Genomic DNA, 22,059 nt, shown 5'->3' with positions numbered 1-22,059 from the left:
ACAGCCTTGTCTGGTTCCTACTTAATCATACTTAATCATACATAATCATAGTATTATCTTATAATGCTTTTTTATTTCATAAGGTCAGTAGTAATGCCCTACTTTCATCTCTGATTTTAGTTACTTGCATCTTCTCTTTTTTTCTGAGTAAATTTAGATAAAGCTTTTTTTTTTAATTCAGCTAAAGTTTTGCCAATTTTGTCTTTTCAAAGCATCAACTCTTGGTTGCTTTGATTCTGTTGTTCTTTTCCCTACTTCATTCATCTCTGCTGTAATCTTTATGATTTCTTTCCTCCTCCTATCTTTTAGTTTAGTTGGCTCTTTTTTTTCTAGTTCCTCAAGGTATAAGGTTAGATTATTGATTTGAGATCTTCTTTTTCAAAATGTTCATAGCTGTAATTTCCCTCTTAGCACTGTTTTCACTGCATCCCATGTGTTTTGATATGTTGTGTTTTCATTTTCATCCATCTCAAAGTATTTTATCATTTTCTTCTGAGTTCTTTTTTGACCCTTTGGTTACTTAAGAGCGTGTTGTTTAATTTCCACATTTTGTGAATTTTCCAGTTTTCCTTCTCTTGTGATTTTTAACTTTACTGTGGTTGGAGAAGATACTTTGTATGATTTAAGTCTTTTTAAATGTATTGAGTTTTGTGGACTAACATATGACCTATTCTGGAGAATTTTCATTTAGTTCTTATGTGATATTATAATAATAAATGTATATAAATGTAATAATAAATAATGTATATATCTTTATGGATATTCTTCATTTGTTCATTTCTTCATTCTCCTAGTTTCCTTTAGTTTTTTTGTCTATTGTTTTCTTTAGCTCTTTGAGCACATTTAAGACATTTGATTTAAAATATTTGCAAAGGGGCCGCCTGGGTGACTCAGTGGGTTAAAGCCGCTGCCTTCGGCTCAGGTCATGATCCCAGGGTCCTGGGATCGAGCCCTGCGTCGGACTCTCTGCTCAGCGGGGAGCCTGCTTCCTTTCCTCTCTCTCTCCCTGCCTGCCTCTCTACCTACTTGTGGTCTCTGTCTGTCAAATAAATAAAATCTTTAAAATAATAAAAATAAAATAAAATAAAATATTTGCCAAATGGGGTGCCTGGCTGGCTTAGTGGTTAGAACATGCAATTCTTGATCTCGGGGTTGTGAGTTTGAACCCCATGTTGGGTGTAGAGATTACTTAAAATAAAAAATCTTTAAAAAAAAATAAAATATTTGCCTAGTAAGTCCAATGTTTGGGTTTCCTTGGTGATGATTTCTGTAAACTTCTCTTTTTTTTCTGTGAATGAACCATACTTTCTTTATTCCTTATGTATCTTGTGATTTTTTATTTAAAAATGAACATTTTAAATATTAAACTGTGTCAGTCTGGGAATCAGATCCCCTGATTATTGAAGACTATTGTCATCCATTTGTTGTTTCTGGTTATTGAAGACTATTGTCATCCATTTGTTCATTGACTTTCCTAAACTATTTTTGTTAAGACTGCATTTCTTGTTGTGCGTGATCACTGAAACTCTGTTCCATTATCTCAGCAGTCAGTCAGTGACCTGACAGAGGTTTCCTTAAGTGGCTGGACTAAAAACACCACAAGCACCTCTCCAGGCTTTTGTAGCTTGGCTCTGAGCTGGGGCACTTCTTCAATGCTAAGCCAGTTTGCCTGAAACTCTGCCTTAGCCTTCACCTCCTGATTGCATGGAACCCAAAGATCAGCTAAAGGTGCAAGTCTAGGATATTCTCAGGTCTTTTCTGAACATGCATCTGTCCCTGGGCATGCACTTTGTATGATGGATTTCCCCAATCACACAGTAGCCCTTCAGAGTCCTTATTTCCCCATGTAGCTTCCTCCTCAGTCTTCTACTTCCCAGGCTTTTAGATTCTTCTGCTGCTTGTTCAGTTCTCTGTCTCTTGCTCTAGGCAGTCACCAGTTGCACATTTGAACAGATGCTATTTGGAAAGCTCTCCAGGCTGGGGAGGCAGAAAAAAAAAAGTCAGACTCAGCATGCATCCCTCAGGGAACCACCAGACAGGGCACAATTGACAGCCACAGTCTTTTGTGAATAGGGTGCATCTCTCTTCCCCTGGCACTAGCAAGCCACACGAGGAATGTGGACTACTGTCCCACAACCACCACCAAACTGGGAAATGGGGGATGGTAGACAGGTAAACAAAAATGCCGTAACATTTAACAGCTACTTTTTTTATTAAGCACACCACTGGTTGGACTCCACTCTAAGTTTTATTAGAAACTGAACTGAAAAAGTTCCTTCTATCCGTTTTTGCCAGCTTAATGATAGCTTCAGTGGAGGACTGATTCTTGTAACTCTGCCATTTCTGTGAAATCACAATATATTTAACTTTTTGAGGAACTGTCAAACTGTTTTCCACAGAAGTTGCATCACTTTACCCTCCTACCAGAAATATGAGGGTTTCATTTTCTCCACATCTTTTCCAAGGCTTGTTATTTTCTCTTTTTCTTTTTTGATTATAGCCATCCTAGTGGATGTAAAATAGTATAGTATGTCCTTCTGGTTTTGATTATATTTCTTTAATGACTAATTATTATATTTCTTTAATATTTAATATTTAATATTATATTTCTTTAATGACTAATGACGTCAAGCATGTTTTTCATGTGCTTATTGGATATTTGGAAAACTATCCAAATTCTTTGCCTGTTATTTATAACTTGTTTATCCAATTTTTTACATATCATTTTCTAGTCTTTTTTCTTACATGGTTATCCTAAAAATCATGCATTAAGAAAATACATATTTGAAGCAATTTACAGTGTCAGAACTTTATACACCATGATGTAATTCTTAAATACAAGAAGAAGCACAAGAACTGTATAAAGATGCACGTTGTATTATTTAGGACTCTTGGTTCTAACAGAAATCTAACTCAAACAAGCTTAAGAAAAAATGGATAGGGGATAATTTATTGCTTGATACTGGGAAACTGGGACAGAGTTAGATCCTGGAGGTCAGAGATGTCATTAGGACCCTCCTTTCCTACTTCTCTCAGCTTTGCTTGGCCTCATTTTCTCTTCACTCAGGGGCAAAATAGCCCCTGCAGTCTTGAGCCTGCTATGGTCCTTACAAGGTTTCTGTCTAGGAAATGAGAGAGTATTTTTCCTGATAACACCAAAAAGTCTTATGGAAAAGTCTCAGGCAAAAGGATGAGTGTGATTTGAGCCACACTTCTATCCCTAAACAATTCCTGTGGCCAGGTGGATAAAGTACTCAGACCAGGCCCTGGTCAGAAGCTCATCATGGAAGAACAAGATCTACCCTACTGAACAATCTATAATGGGGGAAGATGAGGTTCTTCAAAGGAAATGCTTCTAAGTAAAAAAAACAAAATGTCTCCTATAGAGCTGCAAAGATTCAGTGCCACCTTGGTTTTTATAGCCTTCCTCTTTGTGGCTTTTTATCACAACATGGATGCATAAGTTCTTGTCTCCACAAGATACTGGTAATTGATGCCCTGTTTTTGGTGGTCGTGGTGGGGTGGTAGTAAGAGATTATGAGTAAAGACATTATAGCTCTGCCTCTTCCAAAAGCTCCAGAGAAGAGAAAAAGCCCAGTCATTTTGGAGTTGGAAAGAGCCTGGAACTTGACTCCTGGTTCTGTGATTTTGAGTTTCAGAAACTCCTCTATAAAAGGTAAAGTTTTGCATTTTTCTGAATTCATAAAATTAAACTGTTTTAGCTTTCCTTAACATAGTCTCATGACCTGGAAGGACTATTCTTTTATATTATAAAAAATGGGATGAGGAAGTTGCTGACAGTTCACATCACGGAGTATTGTCACCATCTGTCAGATCTACAAGCAAGCTGACCACCAAGTTTCACTCCTCTTGTTTTCTTCTCAGTTTCCAGCAGCATATGGATACATTTTTCATGCTGCAAATTATCTGGATGTAGTTATTTTCATATATTTTTAGATAAAATACACATTTCCAAGTGATATTTGAGAAACCAAGCCCATCTTTGTATGGAAAACCACTATTTAAAGCTGTTGTTGATTTCTTCATGAGTGTGCGTTGAAGGCAACCACGGTGAGGGATCAGAGTGTCATTTCCTGCAGTCTTGATTCTGAATTAGCCCAGCTGATGCCACTCAGTCACAAAATATAGCCCAGTCAATAACCCCAAGCAGCTAGCTAACCACAAGTAGCTATACACAGAATGCTCTCAGCAGGTTCATGTAACGGCAGCAAGCAGATGCTGGAAAACAAGGGAAAAAGTCAAACAGACTTGCTAGTGTGGTTTTAAGAAAACATTTCAGTCTGTTTTTGTCTTGTGTGTATGTTTCTATATTTATTGTTTTAAGTAACATAAGCGGTAGAAAGTAAAGCATTCTAGTTAGAGGAGATACTCAGAAGATGGAATGAGAAAGCACACAGGTTATGGGTAGTAAAGATTAAGTGACACAGTGATCAAGAGGTAAGACTAATTTTTCATTAACATACCAGAACTTAGTGAAACCTTTCAAGAGCCATTAAGGAACAAAGTTTTTGGTAATGCCTTAAAAGTTTAAGCATATGCCCATAAATTTGAACAAGTCTACAAAGTTAAAAATAAGTGGACTTTATAGTTGTAATCAAAACTCAGTGCTAACCTGACACATTATAGCAGTCATATTTGTAAGGTGCTTTACGTTTACATAACACCTTCCCACATTCTCTCATTTGCCGTATATTTAATGATAGACATAATTGTGCCACATGCTAATTAAGCTTAATTAGTAAGTTCTTGTGAATGACTGCAATTAGTGGAACTGGTTTGCTGCCAAAGCAGATTTTCAGTACTCTTTTTATTATCTAGTATTTATCAGGATCAGTTTAAGTCATATTCTGGTTTGCTTCATACATGCTGATCCTCATGGGTATGAAGAAATGAATTCCTGTGTTCTTACTCCTAGGCACCTAAGCTTCCCTTACTCCAGGGCTTTTGTTGTAATGATACTCTCAACTCCTACCAGTCCCCTCCTAACTCCACATCTCCTCACTAGCCCTCATCTACTCACATTTGAGGGAGACTTGTGTATAACATTTAACATTCTTTCTCCAATAAGTATTTCTTGAGCACTATGTATCTGAGATTAAGCAAGGCATTGGAAGCATACACAGTGTTTGGCAAAGCATTCCTGGTCCCTGCCCTCATGGAGCTCACAGACTAATGGGGTAGATAAAGCCTAGGTTCCTGGGTAGGAGCAGGCAGGGCAGGAAGTTGGCAGACCTCTTTTATTCTCCCACTAAGCTACAAATGTAGCCTTTATCATGAGTCTCCATTTGCCTTTTTCCCCTTGTTCGGTTGAGCTGTCAAGTAGGGAAAAAACAGTTGTCATTGATTGTACCCCCTTGGCCCTCCAGCACAGGATGCTATGGGAGAGAATGCCTGGGCCCAATAGCCTGATATTGAGTGGGTGAGGGGGACCTGAAGTTAGGCAGGAATTAGTGAGGTGAAGATATTCAGGAAGCAAGTTCCCAGAAAGGAGATGGCATTTGCAAAGGTCCTGAGGCAGAAAAGGATTTGGCAGGTTTAAGAAGCTCATTTAGTGGTTGGAGGGAGAAACAGGAGGAATGGCTAGAACTGGAAAGGTGAGGTACTTAGAGCCAAGTTAAAAACCTTACCTTGAGGGCACTGAGAAGCCATGGAAAAGCTTTAATGACATTCCCGTCTCTTGCAACCCATTCATTATTTACCTGGAGAGGTCCTCTTACCTTTGGGCACAGAGGTGCTGTGTAGACAAGGATAGTATCCTTTCAGACTCAAACATATGGGCAGCTTAGCAGAAACCATGCTTAGGAGCAGGGAGTGGAAAGAGTATGAACTTGAGAATCCTGAGTCTCTATGATTTGGGCAAATCTCTTAACCTCTCCAAGCCAGTTTGCTTTTATGTACAATTGATGATGTAGCATTTTTCATTTATTTATTTATTTATTTGAGAGAGAGCACACAAGCAGGGGCAGAGAGAGAGGGAAAAGCAGACTCCCCTGCTGAGCCAGGATCATGACCTGAGCCAAAGCAGACACTTAACCAACTGAGCTACCCAGGCGCCCCGATAATGTAGCATTTAAACCCCTCACCAGGGTGTTATAGAATCAGAAATAACAAGTACAATGCCTGTGACTGGTGCTCCATGGGTGGTAGCTGTCACTTTTTTTTTTTTAAGATTTTATTTATTATCTGACAGAGATCACAAGTAGGTAGAGAGGGAGGCAGGGGGGGAAGGAAGCTCTGCTGAGCAGAGAGGAGGATGCGGGGCTTGATCCCAGGACCCTGAGACCATGACCTGGGCAGAAGGCAGAGGCTCAACCCACTGAGCCACCCAGGCGCCCCTAGCTGTCACTGTTCTAACAGTGCTCTCTTGCTAACACAAATTTGAAACTCTTCTTCGGTAATAGAATCACAGAATCATATACTGCCAAATTGTGAAGAAAACTCAAAGATCTGTCTGTGTATGATGCTTGCATCCCTTCGGCAACACTAGTGATTGGTTGGTTTGTTCTCCAATGTTATTTATGACATCCAGAGATAGGAAGCTCCTACTATCTGAAGGAGCCACCCCGTGTTTGGGCTCTATAAGAACGTTCTCTCCTTGGACAATCCCAATCTGCTTCTCTGTGACCTCTTTCCAGGGGTCTCAGTAGTGCCCTAATGCCTTGTCCATGTGACAGCCCTCAGGTGTTTGGGGCCATTATCTTCACCACCACTCATCTTGTTGGAAAGCTTGTTTCTTCAGCTTCATGACAATAAAAGGGTCAATTCATCAAAAACTACCAACAGTCTGAAAACAAATGTACCTAACAATAGAGCCTAAAAACATGAAGAAAAAGGGTTAGGGATGGATTTTAATAATTAAAAAAAATAGGGGCACCCAGCTGGCTCAGTCAGTGGAGCAAGTGACTCTTGATCTCAGGGTTGTGAGTTTGAGCCCCATGTTGGGTATACGAATTACCTAAAAATAAAAGTCTTTATTTTTTTTTTAAAGATTTTATCTATTTAACAAAGATCATAAGTAGGCAGAAAGGCAGGCAGAGAGAGAGGGGAAAGCAGGCTCCATGCTGAGCAGAGAGCCCGATGCGGGGCTCGATCCCAGGACCCTGGGATCATGACCTGAGCCGAAGGCAGAGGCTTTAACCCACTGAGCCACCCTGGTGCCCCAGAAATAAAAGTCTTTAAAAAATAATAATAAGTATCATACTGAGCACCCCCACTGTACTTGGTGCTGTAGGTACACAGATAAGAATCGGTCATGTTGGTTGAAGAAAGGAGGACAAGTAAGTAAGTTTAACACAACTATACAGATACTGTGACAGGTCTGTGCAGGAAAAAGTAGGGGGTATATGAGGGGCACCAAGGGAATAATCATCTTTATGAAAGAGGGATCTGCCTCTCAGATGACATAAACTCCACCCTGACAGCTGATTAGGTGTTATGTGCACTCTACCGAACTTAACCATTTGTGGTATTCATTAAACTATCATGTTAGAAGCTTTAGTCACACAAAGTGTTCAGAACAGCCACCATCAGTAACTGCAAGTGCATTCCTACAAGAAGTGTTCATTTTCCCTGTTAGCAATCTTTACAAAGCCTCATTTAGAGACAGAATAATAGAAGCCAGGCAAGGAAGAGTGGAATACTGTGATTTGCTGTACTTCCAAATAAATGGCCAATATTTGGAAAGGAGGAGCCTCAACTAGCCTTTCCTAAGCACAGAAAGAGAAGAGACAAGGCATACTGTGTTTGTCATGGCCATGCAATGCAGGAAGGCCCCAGAAGACAGGAGCAGTAAAGCACTTGCCCCACTGACTCAGTGCAAGTTGTGTGAAGGCAGCATGGTGCTCACACTCCGACACCTGTTTCTTTATGTGGGGTCCTGTGCTGGATGCTCTGGTAAAGATGACCTCTCTACGGGCTGAGGTATGTGTCCAAGGTGACCCAACACAGAAAGAGCTGCAGAGCCTCAGCAAAAGATTATTTGATAGGCCCCAGAAATTCTAAGGATAGTTCTGTGGGCCAATGAAGCTAACCTTCCTAAAGGACAATAAATACAGTGTCTATGAATGACGACAATGAAGTCCTTCCAACCTCCTGAAGTAAGATCTCTGTGAGAGCCATAGAGAGTGAAAAACAGTGAAACTCAAGCTGCCTTCTGGAAGAAGAAATGAACGAGAGAGGCAGAAACACAAAAGTAAAATATTGGTGGAGACTGAGACTAATGTTTTTCAAGTTTGTTCAAAAAAAGCCCATCAAGGAGCACCTGGGTGGCTCAGTGGGTTAAAGCCTCTGCCTTCGGCTGAGGTCATGATCCCAGGGTCTTGGGATCGAGCCCCGCATCGGGCTCTCTGCTCAGCGGGGAGCCTGCTTCCTCCTCTCTCTCTCTCTCTCTGCCTGCTTCTCTGCCTACTTGTGATCTCTCTCTGTCAAATAAATAAATAAAATCTTTTAAAAAAAAAAAAAAGAAGAAGAAGCCCATCAAGAAACAGGTATAAAACTAAGGATCTTGAAATAATTCCCAAAACGAGAAACAGATAATGAGGAAATATAGACAAGTTTGTTTTATGGTATGCAGGCTTCTACCTTTAGAGGTCAACAAGGAGGATAAAACAAGTGTTATAAGGAGAAAGTATGGATGGAGACAACTGAGGAAACAGGAATGTTGAGTGGAAATTCATAGACACCAGTCCTATCCCATTGCCCAGAGAGGGAACCGAATTCCAGAGCGGCTCTCGAACTCCTGAGACACAGACAGGACCCCTTTCACCCAGCAGGACACAGCACTGCAGCTGAAGGCTAAGCTCAGCACCCACGCCCCCTTGAGCTGTTTCTGGGCTGATATGACAAAACAAAGGAATTTACCCCAGAAAATTCTTCATTTCGCCACCTAATACTTCATCAAGGGATTGTTTTCTCTGCTGGGGCACCGGCACACAGTAATCAGCTCTCTTCCCTGCCCCTCATTTCCTGAGCTGCCTTTTTAAAAAAATAAATTATCTTCGGCCATTATTATTATTATTGTTATTGTGGAATTATTCACATATAAAATTCACCCTTCTAAGATACATAATTCATTAATTTTTGGTATATTCATGAGGTTGTCCAACTATCATCACTCATTCCAGACCATTCTCTTCTCCCCACAAAGAGATTTAATACCCCCTCAACAGATATGCCCAGTTGCCCCTCCTCCACACCCCTAGGAATGACTAATCCACTTTTCTGTCTTTATGGATTTCCCTTTTCTGGACATTTCATATAAATGGAATCCTACAGATGTGGTGTTGTATGTCTGGCTTCTTTCATTTAGCATGTTTTTATGGCTCATTCAGGTTGTAATGTGCATCAGTACTCCATTCCTTTTTATGGCTGAGTCCTGTTCTAGCACAGATAAGCCACGTTGCTCATCTGTTTATCAGCTGATGGACTTTCCGCTGTTGTGAATAGCAGTACTATGAACATTCATGTGCAAGTTTTCATGTGAACATATGCTTTCATTTCTGTTGGGTATATACCCAGGATTGCAATTGCTGGATCATACGGTAACTCTTTTTAACCTTTTGAGGAATTACCAGGATGTTTTTCAAAGGGCTGCACTAGTTTACATTCTCATCAACAGCATATGAGGAATCCAATTTTGACACATCCTAATACTTGTTATTACTCATCTTTTTTTTATTATAGCCACTCTAATATGTCTAAAATGGTATCTCATTGTGATCCTGATTTTCCTTTTCCCTAAATGACTAATGATGTTGAGCACCTTTTCATGTGCTTGTTGGCCATGTGTATATCTTCATTTGAAAAATGTCTATTCAAATTCTTTGCCTGTTTTTAAATTGGATTGTCTTTGTTGACGTGTAAGAGTCCTTTATATATTCTTATTACTAGATCCTTATCAGATACTATGTTTGCAAATATTTTCTTCCTTTCTCTGTGGGTTTTCTTGAAGTGTCCTTTGAAGCACTCTTGGGCTACTTGTAACAAATACTAAAACCTTAAAACATAGGAATATGTAATTGTGTCTGAGTTATATATTTATATAGTTATAAATTTATAAATGAGTTATATATTTAAATTTAATACGCTTTGTAATTTCACAAGAAAACCATTGTATCCAGACCACACTTTGAGGCTACCAAAGAGTCTTTTGAGTTCATTATGGGATCCATCTTAATGATAGCTATCGCTTTTATAGCAGCTATGTGCCAAGCACTGGGCCCTTTACACGTACTAGCTTCATTCCCACAACAATCCTATGAGGTAGAGATTAATTATCATACTCATTGTACAAACAAAATGGATGCAGAGGAAATTTGCCTGAAGCCAGAGAGTAAGTGGCGGAGATGCGCTCCAGATTCCGACGCTCTTAACCTCCTGAGACGGTCAAGGCGGAGTTAAGCCATTTCAAAGAAGGCCGACCCTTAGCTTTGAGGAAATTACAGTGTTTTCATGCCGTCCGCCCTCTGGACAGTTTTCCTCTTTGTACGAAGACAGAAACTAGTGCCCCACCCACCCCCCCCCCCACCCCCGGCGTCTTCACTGCTCTCTTCTTTTCCCGTCTGGCTACAAGTCCCTCTGTCATCTCCACGGGTCGGAGGCTTTAGCTTTTGGAAGTAACTGCGAAATCGCCGGCGTCCCCTAGGTGGAATTGGTCTAAATTTCTGACGGCCAATAGGCGGCGAGGAGCTACGGTTTCAGCCCAATGAGGCTCCCAGCGGAGCCATGGGCGGGGCCGGCGGAGGGGGCGGGACGGAGCCCCCCACCGTTGTGCCTACTGTGTGAGGCGCCTGCTGCGCTGAGCGGAGCCATGAGCTGGACCTGCCCGCGTTGCCAGCAACCCGTTTTCTTCGGTGAGGCCCGGGCTGAGGAGGGGGAGATGGGGCGAGTGTGAGCCGGGGCGTTGGAGGAGCTGACGACAGTGTGGCCTCAGACCCTCTCTCCACCTCTGGGGCGCAGGGCACTCGGGCGGGTTCGAGCTGAACTTCCCGGGACACCCCCACCGTCTCTAGGAAGCAGGCGGGCGGGGCTGAAGAGGGGAAAGGGGGCCCCCAGCTGCGTGGCCTGGCTCCCCACAGCCCGGTTCCACCTTGTCCCCCACAGCGGAGAAGGTGAGCTCCCTGGGCAAGAACTGGCACCGCTTCTGCCTGAAATGTGAGCGCTGCCACAGCGTCCTGTCCCCAGGAGGGCATGCAGAGGTGAGGCCTGGCCAGGGCGCACAGCCCTGTGTCTGTCACTGTCCCCTAAGCACCAGCCCCGTTTCGACTCAGGAGGTTCACTAAAGGCAACCTCAGCAAATACTAGGACCACCTATTCGGAGGGCCCCACACCAGCCAGGATTTGGGATACCTGAGTTGTGCTGGTGGACCCCATGCCTTTTGGTGGGGAAGGGAGGGAAGCCACGGTTTTCTGACCTGCTCTTGCTCATTCTCCTGACCACAGTGGCAATAGTGACATGCTCACCCTACACCTCTCCCAGCCCCACCAGCCCAGGCCAATGGACAGACACACCTGGCAGTCTGTCCTGAGAGAAGTCCTGTGGGACACAGGAGACACCCCCAACCCACCCCAGGCCTTTAGCCCTGAGCAGCCCTCTTTCCTCTGCTTGTGCCTAGCACAACGGGAGGCCGTATTGCCACAAGCCATGCTATGGGGCTCTCTTCGGACCCAGGGGTAAGTACCAGCCTAGAAGATGCCAGGGGACAGCAGGACCCTCTTTGTGGCCGGGAACTGGAGGTTCAAGCCTGACAGCCCCTATTTTCTCTGCAGGGGTGAACATTGGTGGTGTAGGCTCCTACCTCTACAACCCTCCCACTCCCACCCCAGCCAGCACCACTCCCCTCAGCCCCAGCAGTTTCAGCCCCCCCAGGCCCAGGACTGGCCTTCCCCAGGGCAAGAAAAGTAAGTGAAGTTGGGCCCCAGCTACTCCTCATCCCCAGGCTGGAACAGGTCTCCCACCTAGTCCTCTGCTTCACATTCCTACAACTTCGTTTGTGGCAAAGACTTCTCTTACTCGTGGCCCTTTTTGGGAGGGGTTCTCTGATGTCAGCTGTTGAGTTAAGAGGTAAATTGGGTAGATGGCATTATCACCTGCATTTTACAGGTGAGGAAACCAAGGTTCGGAGAGAGCAAGTGGCATTGTGCAGTCACACAGCGAGTCAGGCAAAGCTGGCCTGGAATTCAGGCCTCTCCCAAGCCAAGGCCATGGAAGGAATGACCTAGGAGTGAGAGGTCATTGAGACAGGGTCAGCCCCTCTTATTCTTCCACTTCTCTCCTCTCCCTGTACCTTCCTCCCATCCCCTAGAGTGGGCAATGACGCCATGCTCCCCAACACCTGACACCCATGCCCTGGCCTGCTCCTGTATCAGCTCAGGTTTCCTGAGGATTGAGTTGCTGACCAGGGTTGAGCTAGTGGGCACCTGAATCCCTGGGAGGAGAAGGAAGCAGGGGGTCCATTCTGCAGAAAGGTTGGGGACAGGAGGTGGGGGTCATAGGAGACTCAGCTCTGCCCAAGAAAGCAGATCCATGGTGAGCTGGGTGGAGAGGGCTCCAGGATGAGCATGGCTTTTTGAAGAAGCCATGTGCAGGCTGGTGCTGATGGGCCCTGCTTAGGCCTGGCCCCCACCTCAGCCCTAGCCAGGGCCTCTTCCCCTTAAAGGCCCTCCCCACATGAAGACATTCACTGGGGAGACTTCACTGTGCCCTGGCTGTGAGGAACCTGTCTATTTTGGTAAGTGACAATGGAAAGCTTGGGGAGGGGGGAAGAGGATGGGCATCAAAATGTAGGGAGGTGGTGCAAAGCAGGTAGGTCTCATTGCCCTGCCCTAGAATTACCAGTTCTCTCCACCACCAGCTGAGAAGGTGATGTCTTTGGGTAGAAACTGGCACCGACCCTGTCTGAGGTGCCAGCGCTGCCGGAAGACCCTGACTGCTGGGAGTCATGCTGAGGTGAACGGGGCAGGGATGGGTACTTATGTCGGGAGGAGGTAGGCTGGAGATGGGAAGAGAGCCAAGCTGAGATGGCTCTCTTTTCTCTCTATGTCCCAGCATGACGGCGTCCCCTACTGCCACATCCCCTGCTACGGCTACCTGTTTGGCCCCAAAGGTGGGCAGCCCCACCCCAGACAGCAGGCCTAAAGTATGGCATGTGGGGATGTGTGGACAACTTCCCCTGTAGTCAAACACACCCAGGCCCCTCCCGACTCCCTTCATCCCTAAGCCCAACAAACCCCAGCCCCAAGGCCCTTGGTGATGGGGCTCTCTCCCTCAGGTGTGAACATTGGTGATGTGGGCTGCTACATCTATGACCCCGTGGAGATAAAATCCAAATGAGACGCTCACAGGAGAGGTCACTCTAACTCGGGCCTCATACCATCCCCTCCATGGTTGAGTGGGAGCTACAGAATTCTCCATTTCCACAGAGGTTAGATGGTCTTCCAGTGGCCTGGGTCTAGGCTCCATGGTAGACCAGGGAGCCTAGACCTTGCTAATTCCTCCCTTCTCGTTCCTATCTGGCCAGGAGGACATAGACCACCACATTTTAAAGGGTGGCCTCCTGGCCTTCCCAGTCCCTTTCCCTAGCAAATTCTGTAACTTCAAGGTACTTAAGAAATGTGTTTATTCTGGCTTCTCCAATAAAATGTTGGCTCCCATGCCTTCAACTCTTCTTTGGGCATAAGGCCTAAACAGTGGGGTGGAACATGGGAGGTATGGGGTGGGGGATGCATCACCCTGCAAAGTGCCTGGGAGGTATAGGGCCAATCATGGGAACAAAGAGCTCTGTTCTCCTGGTTACCCTCGACCCGGGAAGCTCCCAGTACCACACAGTGGACAGCATGCCCACAAGCCTATTGGTGCCAGAAGTCATTATAGGGCAGTCCCTTCTTTAGCATTGTCTCTAGAGGAAGCACATTATTCGGCATTTCATTTGAGCCTGACAAAAGATAGATCCTGTGGTGAGGTCTACTAAGAGCCTTCATTATCCATTCAAGAGATGAACAGACTGAAGCCTTGAGAGGGAAAGCCACATGCCGAAGGTCACAGCAAATCAGTGGCAAAGTTGGGATCAGATCGCAGGGGCAGACTGGCTTCCCATCCAGGGCTCATCCATGCTGCCCCAAACCCTTGGGGCGCCTTCATTTCTAGAACTCCCCCCAGTCATGACAAGGGTACCAGAATTATTCAGCAGCCAACTGCATTCTAGGAAGTCACCCAGCTGCTGGAGGCCAAATAGTCGAGGCTGAATGAGCACAGAGAGGGGGCACTGTTGGCCACCCCAGCCCTGGGGAAGGGGCTTGATGCCCCCAGCCCCAGTCACGGGGCCTGCCCTTCTGGTCTTCCAGCCCCTGCTGCAGAACTTCTGTGGAGAGCCTGCCCCGATACCACTCAGTCCTGGACCTGCTTCATGGGCATCTCTTCCTCCTGAAGGCTGGATGGGGCACTGGGAAGGAAGGAGTCATGAGCAGTGGTGGGGTTTAGCCCCTGGGCCTCCCACCCGAGCCTGCCCCATCAGGGCTGGCCTACACCTCCCCCCAATTGCTAGTATACAAACATGGGTACTCCCGCAGGTGACTCCCACACATGCTTGCACACATCCCTGATGGACAGGCATACCTGAGTGTGCACACATCCATCTGTTCCTGGACAATCTTGGATATCCATGTACACATACATATGGACTCATGTGTACTTTTACATACCTCAAATCATATGCCCTTGCACACTTGCATAGAAGCACCAGATACACAAAATGCAGACACGTCCTCTCTGCATCCTACCTAAGGCGCCAGGTACTTGAGCACTCATTCCCACATGCATGTGCTCACACAAACAGTCGTTCTGTGCACACCTCCTCTCCACGTCCTGGATGGTCTCTGGCAGCTGTGCTTGCCTCGTCTCTGGTAGCAGGAGGGCAGTGCAGGCAGCCAGCAGGGCGATCCCCCCATAAGCGAGCTTGGGCAGTGAGAGCCATACTCCATCCAGCAAAGCTGCCAGTGGGGCCAGAGAGCCCCCCAGCCGGCCCACCAGTGAAGTCAGCCCCATCCCTGTCTGTCTGTTCGGAGAGAGGATGGGGGAACGGGTGGGTGTTCACATCTACTTAGGGTCATGCCTCAGAGGGCTCCCATCCTGGGCTGGCATGTCCTGAGCCCCCTTCTCCCTAGATGGCTAAGAAAGCTGAGGCTTCTTCCAGGTGGTCTTCCCATCTGTCCCCAGGCCAAGGACCCCAAGCCAGTATTCACCAGAGGATGGGACCCCCATTCTGACAGAATCAATCAGGTACTGCTGAAGGAAAAGAAAAGTCATCAGAAAGGGGGTAGGGAAAGCGTAGTGTGGAAGGAAGAAGGTCCCAGCTCCTAGAGACCCTGCCATGTTGGTAGAGGAGGAACAAGGCTTTCTAAATTTACCCAGCTCCCTACCTGCCAATAGCTAGTTGAAAGGATACTAAGGAGTGCCTGGGTGGCTAAATTCGTTGGGCATGGCCACTCTGGCTTTTGGTTCAGGTCATGATCTGGGGGTCAAGGGATGAAGCCCCACCTCAGCTCTGTGGGAGTCTGCTTGAGATTCTCTCCCTTTCCCTCTCCCTGTCTGCCCCTCTCCCCACTTCATGTTCTCTCTCTCTCTCTAAAATGAATACAGTCTTTAAAAAGGTAAAAAAGAAAGGGGGTGCGGAGGGCAGGCCTTAAGTCTAAAGACAACCCCGTAGGCAGCACTGCCTGAGGCTGTAGTGAATGGGAAGGGAAGGGCAGATAGCGCTTTTTGTGACTTTTCTTTTAAAGAGAAGTGTGACCTCACTCAGGGTCACTTAGTGACAATAAAATGTGCTCTGCCCTCTACCAGATTTAAGCAAGCACAGACAGCTCTGATTAGTTCTTATATTCTGGGTTCGGTGTAAGGAACGGGTAGGAGGAACTGGGCTGCAGTGTGTATGGTGTTGGTAAAAAGATGTGACTACAAGCCATCTGGGTGGCAGTGTGTGTGTGAGTGTGTGTGTGTGTGTGTGTGTGTGTGTGTGTGTGTGTGTGTGTGTGTGTGTGTGGTGCTGGTAAAAAGATGTGACTACAAGCCCTCCCCCAGGTGGGTTGCCTGGAACCCAGGCCCCCCTCACCTAAGCACTGTAGGGTACAACTCCGATGTGAACAGGTAGGCAGTGGTGAAGGCAGCTTCAGAAAAACCTTTCCCTATCACAGCCAGGGCGATGCTCCATGTGCCCATCTCTGGAGGAAAAGGGGTTCGGGTAGTGAGCAGGCCTTGTGGGAGACCCAGAGTTCCCGCTATGGGAGGTTCCCCGAGTGCTGGACTTTGAGCAGGCGCTTCCGGGCAAGGGCGGGCCTTCTTGGCCAGGAGGCGGGGCCTCTGGGCAGCGGGTGGGGCTCACCAGAGGGAATCAGCAGACTGATACCCAAAGCAAGGGCCGTGCCCAGGAGCATTCCGGCTTGCGTGAGACGGCGTCCCACGTGGCGCACCAACAGGTAGACCAGCAGCTTGGAGGGCAGCTCAACAGCCCCGAACAGCAGCTGCGTTTGGTACACGTTCAGCCCCAGCCCCGACACGTCCAGGCTCAGGCCATAATAGGAGAAATTCACTCCAAACCTGAAAGGGGTCAGGATGCCACTCAGGGTGCCACCCTCCTTTTCACGCCGACTCCTTGTCCTCTCTTTTTAGGGAAGCTTGGCTTTTTAGAAGGACCACCTCCCCCACCTCCAGAGCCCACTGCCCACCACCTTCCCTGTCCCCATAACCCCCTGGGAGTGTGCAGCACGTGCCAATGGCCAAAGCGTCTTTACCTAATCTTCACAGCAAGCCTTGAGGTAGGAACTAACAGTGTCCTGTTTTGCAGAAGGGGCTCTGAGGCTCGGTGTTATGACCTGTCCAAGGTCTCACAGCAAGGAAGTGGCAGAACCTGCATCTGAGCCTCTGATGACTGCTCCAGCTTGTGACTTTCCAGAGCCCCATGCCCCCAGGGGCTGGTCGTCCTGCTCCACACAGTTACAGTTCACTTGTACATCTTCCTCTCACACTCAGCACCATCCTGGAGTCTGCCGCCCCTCTGTCACCTGTGCCCACCCTGCCAGGCCCAGGCCAGGCCCCCTCCTTACCACATCACCATGCAGCACAGTGAGATGTGTCGGAGCCGTGGGGTCCGGAACAGGTCTAGGTAGGAGGGTTTTTGAACCACTCGCTCCCGAGTGGCCACTTTGTTCAGGGCCTGGTGGGAGAGAAGGAGAGTTTGTGACATCAGAGTTGGCCTAGGCACATGGCTTAGCTAGGCACATTGATCTTCCTGGGTCTCTACTCTTCCTTCTTCAGCAGCGGGGGTGGGGATGCACTTGCAAGCTGAGTAGGGTGGGCCCTGAGTCAAGGATGTGGCCCACCGGAGCCAGGTGGGACATTTTGAAGAGTTTGGAACTCTCCACTGGAGGCCAGAAACTTTTCCTGCATACACACACTGGGCCCCAGGAAGGGGGCACTTGACATAGGCCTCACACACACACACATGCACGTCCCTCACAAGCACGCGCATGCACTCCCACACACACATTCTCCCTCACCTCCTGGCTCAGGCCGTCTTCACCCACGAGCTGCCCATTGAGCCTGGCACAGCGGAGCAGGTACCTGTGGGCCTCCTCCACACGGCCCTGGGTCAGAAGCCAGCGTGCAGACTCGGGCACCCACCTGGGGGACAGACAGCAGGAGGCCCTTCAGGCAAAGTCAGCACCCACAGCCACATCTCCCTCCTGCACATACCACAGCCTGTCAACCTCCAGACTCTTGCCCATGCAGTCTCTCAACATGGCCCAAACCCTCCTCACCTGACGGACTTTAATTCATCCTTTAAGGCCCAACTTAAAAGCCACCTCCTCCCACACTTCCTTGCCCAGGCCTGGATCCGCCACAGCCTAGGATTCCCTTCTCTCCAGCTGGATTGGTTTCATTCCTGAGACCTCAACCCCCAGCATCAGCCGCCCACTTCTCGCACAGGTGATAGGATGAAGGAGAGACAGACACACAGAAATCCCCGAGGGGCATCAAAAGCCAGTTCATTTTGGGGAGGCAATGAAATGCCCACCCTGCCTGGCCTCCTACCCTCCTGCTTGGACTCCCTATCCCTGTGCTGGCCCTATCTCTCCATCCCTGTCTCTCTTATCACTCCTCTGACCATCTCTATCTGTCCCTCTGAATCTGCCTTTCAGTCCTGGCCTCTGACACTTTCTATCTCTCACTGACTCTGTCTCTGTCTCTCCACAATCTCTCTGTATGTTGTCCTGTGTTTCTCTGCTTCTCATGTCCAGTGCCATCTTCTTTGTACTGGTCGGTTTCTCTTTCTCTCTTTTTCCATTTCTCGGTCACTGACTTTCTCTTCATCTCTCAGTCATTCTGTATTCGAATCTCAGCCTCTGATTAGTTCTATCTCGGTGGGCGCCTGGGTGGCTCAGTTGATTAAGCGACTGCCTTCGGCTCAGATCATGATCCCGGAGTCCTGGGATCGAGTCCCACATCAGGCTCCCAGCTCCATGAGGAGTCTGCTTCTCCCTCTGACCTCCCCTCTCATGCTCTCTCACTCTGTCTCTCTCTCTCTCTCCCTCAAATAAATAAATAAAATCTTTAAAAAATAATAATAATAATTCTATCTCGGACTTCCTCTATCTCCCACTCCCAAGCTGCCCACAGTCCTCACCAGAGGCTGAGGATGCCTGGGGCACAAGGCAGAGTGACAGCCAGCAGAAGCCATCGCCAGTCCCGTATCAGGTACCCGACCAGTGCCAAGAGCATCACGCCCACTGTCCAGAAGGTGCCGCTCAGGACACCTGCCACGGTGCGGTGCCCCACGTCCAGCCATTCCATTTCTGGGCCCAGGGCAAGGGCCAGAGACAGGAAGAAAGTTAGCAAGGACCAGATGGGTTTAATCTCACCCTTGACAACTGCCTCCCTCCAATCTCCTAGGCCCTGCCCCTCCTTTGCCTGCCTTACCCAGTGGCATCACGATGATGGTGAAGCCAGCCAGAGCTGCGCCAGTGAGGGTGCGGGTGATGATGAACATGATGTAGCTGACCGAGGCTGCAGAAGCCAGGCCTAGCACCAGGGAACTCACATAGGCCACCAGCAGCAGACGGCGTCGCCCGAACCTGCACAGGGGTCACGCGGGGTCAGATCCCCCTGAAGAGGGGAGGTCTCACGACAGAGGTAGAACAGGCCCATAACCCCAGCTAGTGGGAGAGGGTTCCCCACCCACTCCCCTGCCCAGCCCCCACTGCACCCCACCTGTCAGACAGGTATCCGAAGGCCACAGCCCCCACCAGCACACCAGCAAAAAAGAAAGTGGAAGTGGCTTTGTTCAGGCCTTTCTGCTCGCACACGAGGTCCCACTGCAGGAACAAACAGGGAGGGGTCTCCCATGGGTACAGGCCCTCTCCAGCTAGCACCGACCCTTCCTCTCTAGACTCCAGGGCCTTCTGAGGTCCTATCCTGGCACCTCCATGTCAGATAAGAAACCTTCAACTATTCACCCCAACTTAAGGGGTAAGAGACTTTGCACCCCCCCAATCCTGCAGCGTCAGTTTCTTTCCATGGAGGGCCTTCACTTTGACAACAGGTCTGCTCCTCTCCGGACAGAATGCCCCCGTCTGCGTTCACCTCTAGATGGATTATATAAATCCCAGACCTGGGACCAAAAAGAAGAAGAGAAAGAAGGAGGCTTGTATTGTTTCTTGGCCTACTACTGTAGAAACGCCTTTCTCAACTCTCTCTCCCAGTTCCCTGAAGCCATCTTAGCCCTTCCCTGCCTTAATCACCTCCCAGCTGACACCAGCAGCTCCCCATAAGGGCTCCTTACTATAGGCCAGGAACGATGCTCACTGCTTTAAATTCATAGATCCCATCTACAGATAGGTAAACTGAGACTCTAAAAAGTAAGGTAATGCATCTCCTGCCCACACAGTAATCACCCAAGACAGTGGCAGGCCCATCCCACTCACGTGTCCCCCAGTCTCACACACGGGTACCTCGGTTGCAATGGTGGAGGAGAACTCGGAGCGGTCGTAGTCCCAGCCCTGAGGGCAGGGCGCTGTGGAGGGCTCACCCTCCAGCTGCCCAGGGCTTTGACCCGCTCCCCAAAACGTGGTGTTGGGGAGGGCCTGGGAGTGGGTGAAGTAGAGGCAGGAGCTGAGGGTGCCGTCAGGCTCCCGGGGCAGGTGGGCCTCCAGCCATGCGTCCTCGTGGCTGAAGTTGGCAGGGGCACCAGGCAGCGCACAGCGGTGGGCAGGTACGGCCGCCAGGAAGATGGGCAGGAGGAAATGCATGGGCAGCAGCACTCGGGGAAGGGCCAGCAGGGCCACATTGCACAGCTGGAAGGGCCCAAAGCCGCCCACCTGCTCTAGCAGCTCCTCGAATCTCATGCCGTCCACCCAACGGTTCTCAGTGCCACCTTCCTCTACAGTGCTCAGGGCAGCATGGCCCACTCACCACTTGGACCCTTGGACTCTGGAGGCGGGACCAGTTAGTCTGAAGAGCAGAGAGCCTGCAGTGGGAATCCAGCCCAGGGGCTGGGCCAGCACTGGGCCCTCCCTGGTCACCAGGTCTTCAGCGATCCCAGCCTGTTTGGCCCAGAGCCTGGGGGAGGGGCTGCCATCCATTGGGAGGTCACTGACTCTGTGGCTCTGGGACTTACAGATCGGTGCTCAGGGACCAAGTGGACTAGTCTCGGGTTGCCATGATGGGGTAGCTGGGATGTGTGGGAAGTGAGCCCCTGACCCCTTGATCAACAGAGCTCCAAGAGTCCCTAAGAAGAGGAGTCCTCCAGGGCATGGTGACAACTTTCCTGGGATGCCCTTTGTTCCATGGAAGATTTAGGTCAGCCTTACCTAATGAAGCCACAGCTCTGCTGGGCCACCAAGATTCAAGACTGAGGGCCAGGGGCTGCCTGGGAGGCTCAGTTGGTGAAGCATCCAACAGGTGATTTCGGCTCAGGTCATGATCTCATGGGTCGTTCAGCGGGGAGTCTGCTTCTCTCCCTCTGCCCCTCCCCTTGCTCTCTCTCTCTCTCTCTCTCTCTCTCAAATAAATAAATAAATCTTTTTAAAAAGGAGGAGGGGTGGTGGTTGACCCTCTGCCTTCGGCTTGGGTCATGATCCGGCACCCTGGGATTGGGCTCTGACTTGGACTCCAAGCTCAGTGGGGAGCCTGCTTGCTTCTTCCTCTCCCTCTGCCTGCTGCCCACCCCCGCTTATGCTCTCTCTCAAATAAATTTAAAAAAGAGGGAAAGGAAGGAAGGAAGGAAGGAGGGAAGGAAGGAGAAAAGAAAGAAAATTAAAAAAAAAAAAAAAAAAAAAAAAGACTGAGGGCCAGGCCGTAACCAGGTGAAGAGTTCTTTCTGCTGAGCCACAAACCCTCTGTAAACCCTTAGGCCCCCACCTGGAGCTGATGCCACGGCTTGAGACACACCTGGAACTGACTGGAAAGCCTGGCCACTCTGGGGGATCCCAGACCCATCACTCTCCCACTTCCATACACACAGTGCCTCCTGCCTGCCCCCTACCCCTATTTTTGGAGCTTCCCCTTGAGGGATTGGCTAAGTAGGGAAAGAGAGGGCTTGCCAAGGTCCTGCCATGCCTACCAGCAATGCCTAAGACTCAGGATCTGTCTGGCCTCCCACAATCAGTTCTCATTCACAACCTCTGCAGCAAAAGCACAGCACAGACCAGCACTACCGGCTTCATTCTGATCTGCTTCTCCAAACTCTGGGTTGGCAGAGGTGGGAGGTCATCAGATTTTTTCCAAAAGCTCCAGATTTCTTTTTCTTTTTAAGGATTTTTATTTATTTATTTGTCAGAGAGAGAGAGAGAGAGAGAGAGCACGAGAGCGCACAAGCAGGGGGAGGGGCAGAGGCAGAGGAAGAAGCAGATTCCCCACTGAGCAAGGAGCCTGCTGCAGGAATCAATCCCAGGACCCTGGGGTCGTGACCTGAATCAGAAGCATACGCCCAATCGACCAGGCCACCCACGGGTCCCAAGGACTCCAGATTTCTAAGCAAATTGACTTGTAAA

The 22,059-nt window shown here is 48.5% G+C and overlaps 2 protein-coding genes across 7 annotated transcripts; one reads left to right on the top strand and one right to left on the bottom strand.

Moving 5' to 3' along the window:
• Positions 1–10,715: 10,715 nt before the first annotated feature.
• On the top strand, positions 10,716–13,678 carry CRIP3 (cysteine rich protein 3). 4 transcript variants are annotated; one of them, XM_080805626.1, is made up of 8 exons: positions 10,788–10,871; positions 11,122–11,216; positions 11,634–11,691; positions 11,788–11,919; positions 12,678–12,749; positions 12,873–12,967; positions 13,067–13,124; positions 13,290–13,678. In XM_080805626.1, exons 1-8 carry the CDS (start codon positions 10,829–10,831, stop codon positions 13,349–13,351), a joined length of 615 nt encoding a protein of 204 aa, XP_080661752.1. In that variant the 5' UTR covers positions 10,788–10,828; the 3' UTR covers positions 13,352–13,678. The 4 variants fall into 4 exon arrangements, 3 of the variants coding, with proteins under 3 accessions (XP_080661753.1, XP_080661754.1, XP_080661752.1); XR_013966966.1 differs by having other exon boundaries at positions 10,716–10,871; positions 12,873–13,124; positions 13,290–13,348; XM_080805627.1 differs by lacking the exon at positions 13,290–13,678 and having other exon boundaries at positions 10,716–10,871; positions 13,067–13,288.
• Positions 13,621–20,506, bottom strand: SLC22A7 (solute carrier family 22 member 7). 3 transcript variants are annotated; one of them, XM_080805617.1, is made up of 10 exons: positions 20,386–20,506; positions 19,280–19,383; positions 18,989–19,143; positions 18,696–18,864; positions 17,569–17,692; positions 17,116–17,225; positions 16,395–16,609; positions 16,125–16,233; positions 14,868–15,071; positions 13,621–14,459 (listed from the first exon to the last, which is right to left on the bottom strand). In XM_080805617.1, the coding sequence occupies exons 1-10, from the start codon at positions 20,410–20,412 to the stop codon at positions 14,405–14,407; spliced, it is 1,272 nt and encodes a 423-aa protein (XP_080661743.1). In that variant the 5' UTR covers positions 20,413–20,506; the 3' UTR covers positions 13,621–14,404. The 3 variants fall into 3 exon arrangements, 2 of the variants coding, with proteins under 2 accessions (XP_080661743.1, XP_080661742.1); XM_080805616.1 differs by having other exon boundaries at positions 20,020–20,500; XR_013966965.1 differs by having other exon boundaries at positions 13,976–14,459; positions 14,868–15,298; positions 20,020–20,500.
• Between the last annotated feature and the right edge of the window lie 1,553 nt (positions 20,507–22,059).

This window comes from Martes martes, assembly GCF_963455335.1.
Source record: "Martes martes genome assembly, chromosome: 6".
Taxonomy (NCBI): domain Eukaryota; kingdom Metazoa; phylum Chordata; class Mammalia; order Carnivora; family Mustelidae; genus Martes; species Martes martes.
Note: the sequence above shows the minus strand (reverse complement) of the source record. Positions and strands in the feature narration are given on the sequence as shown.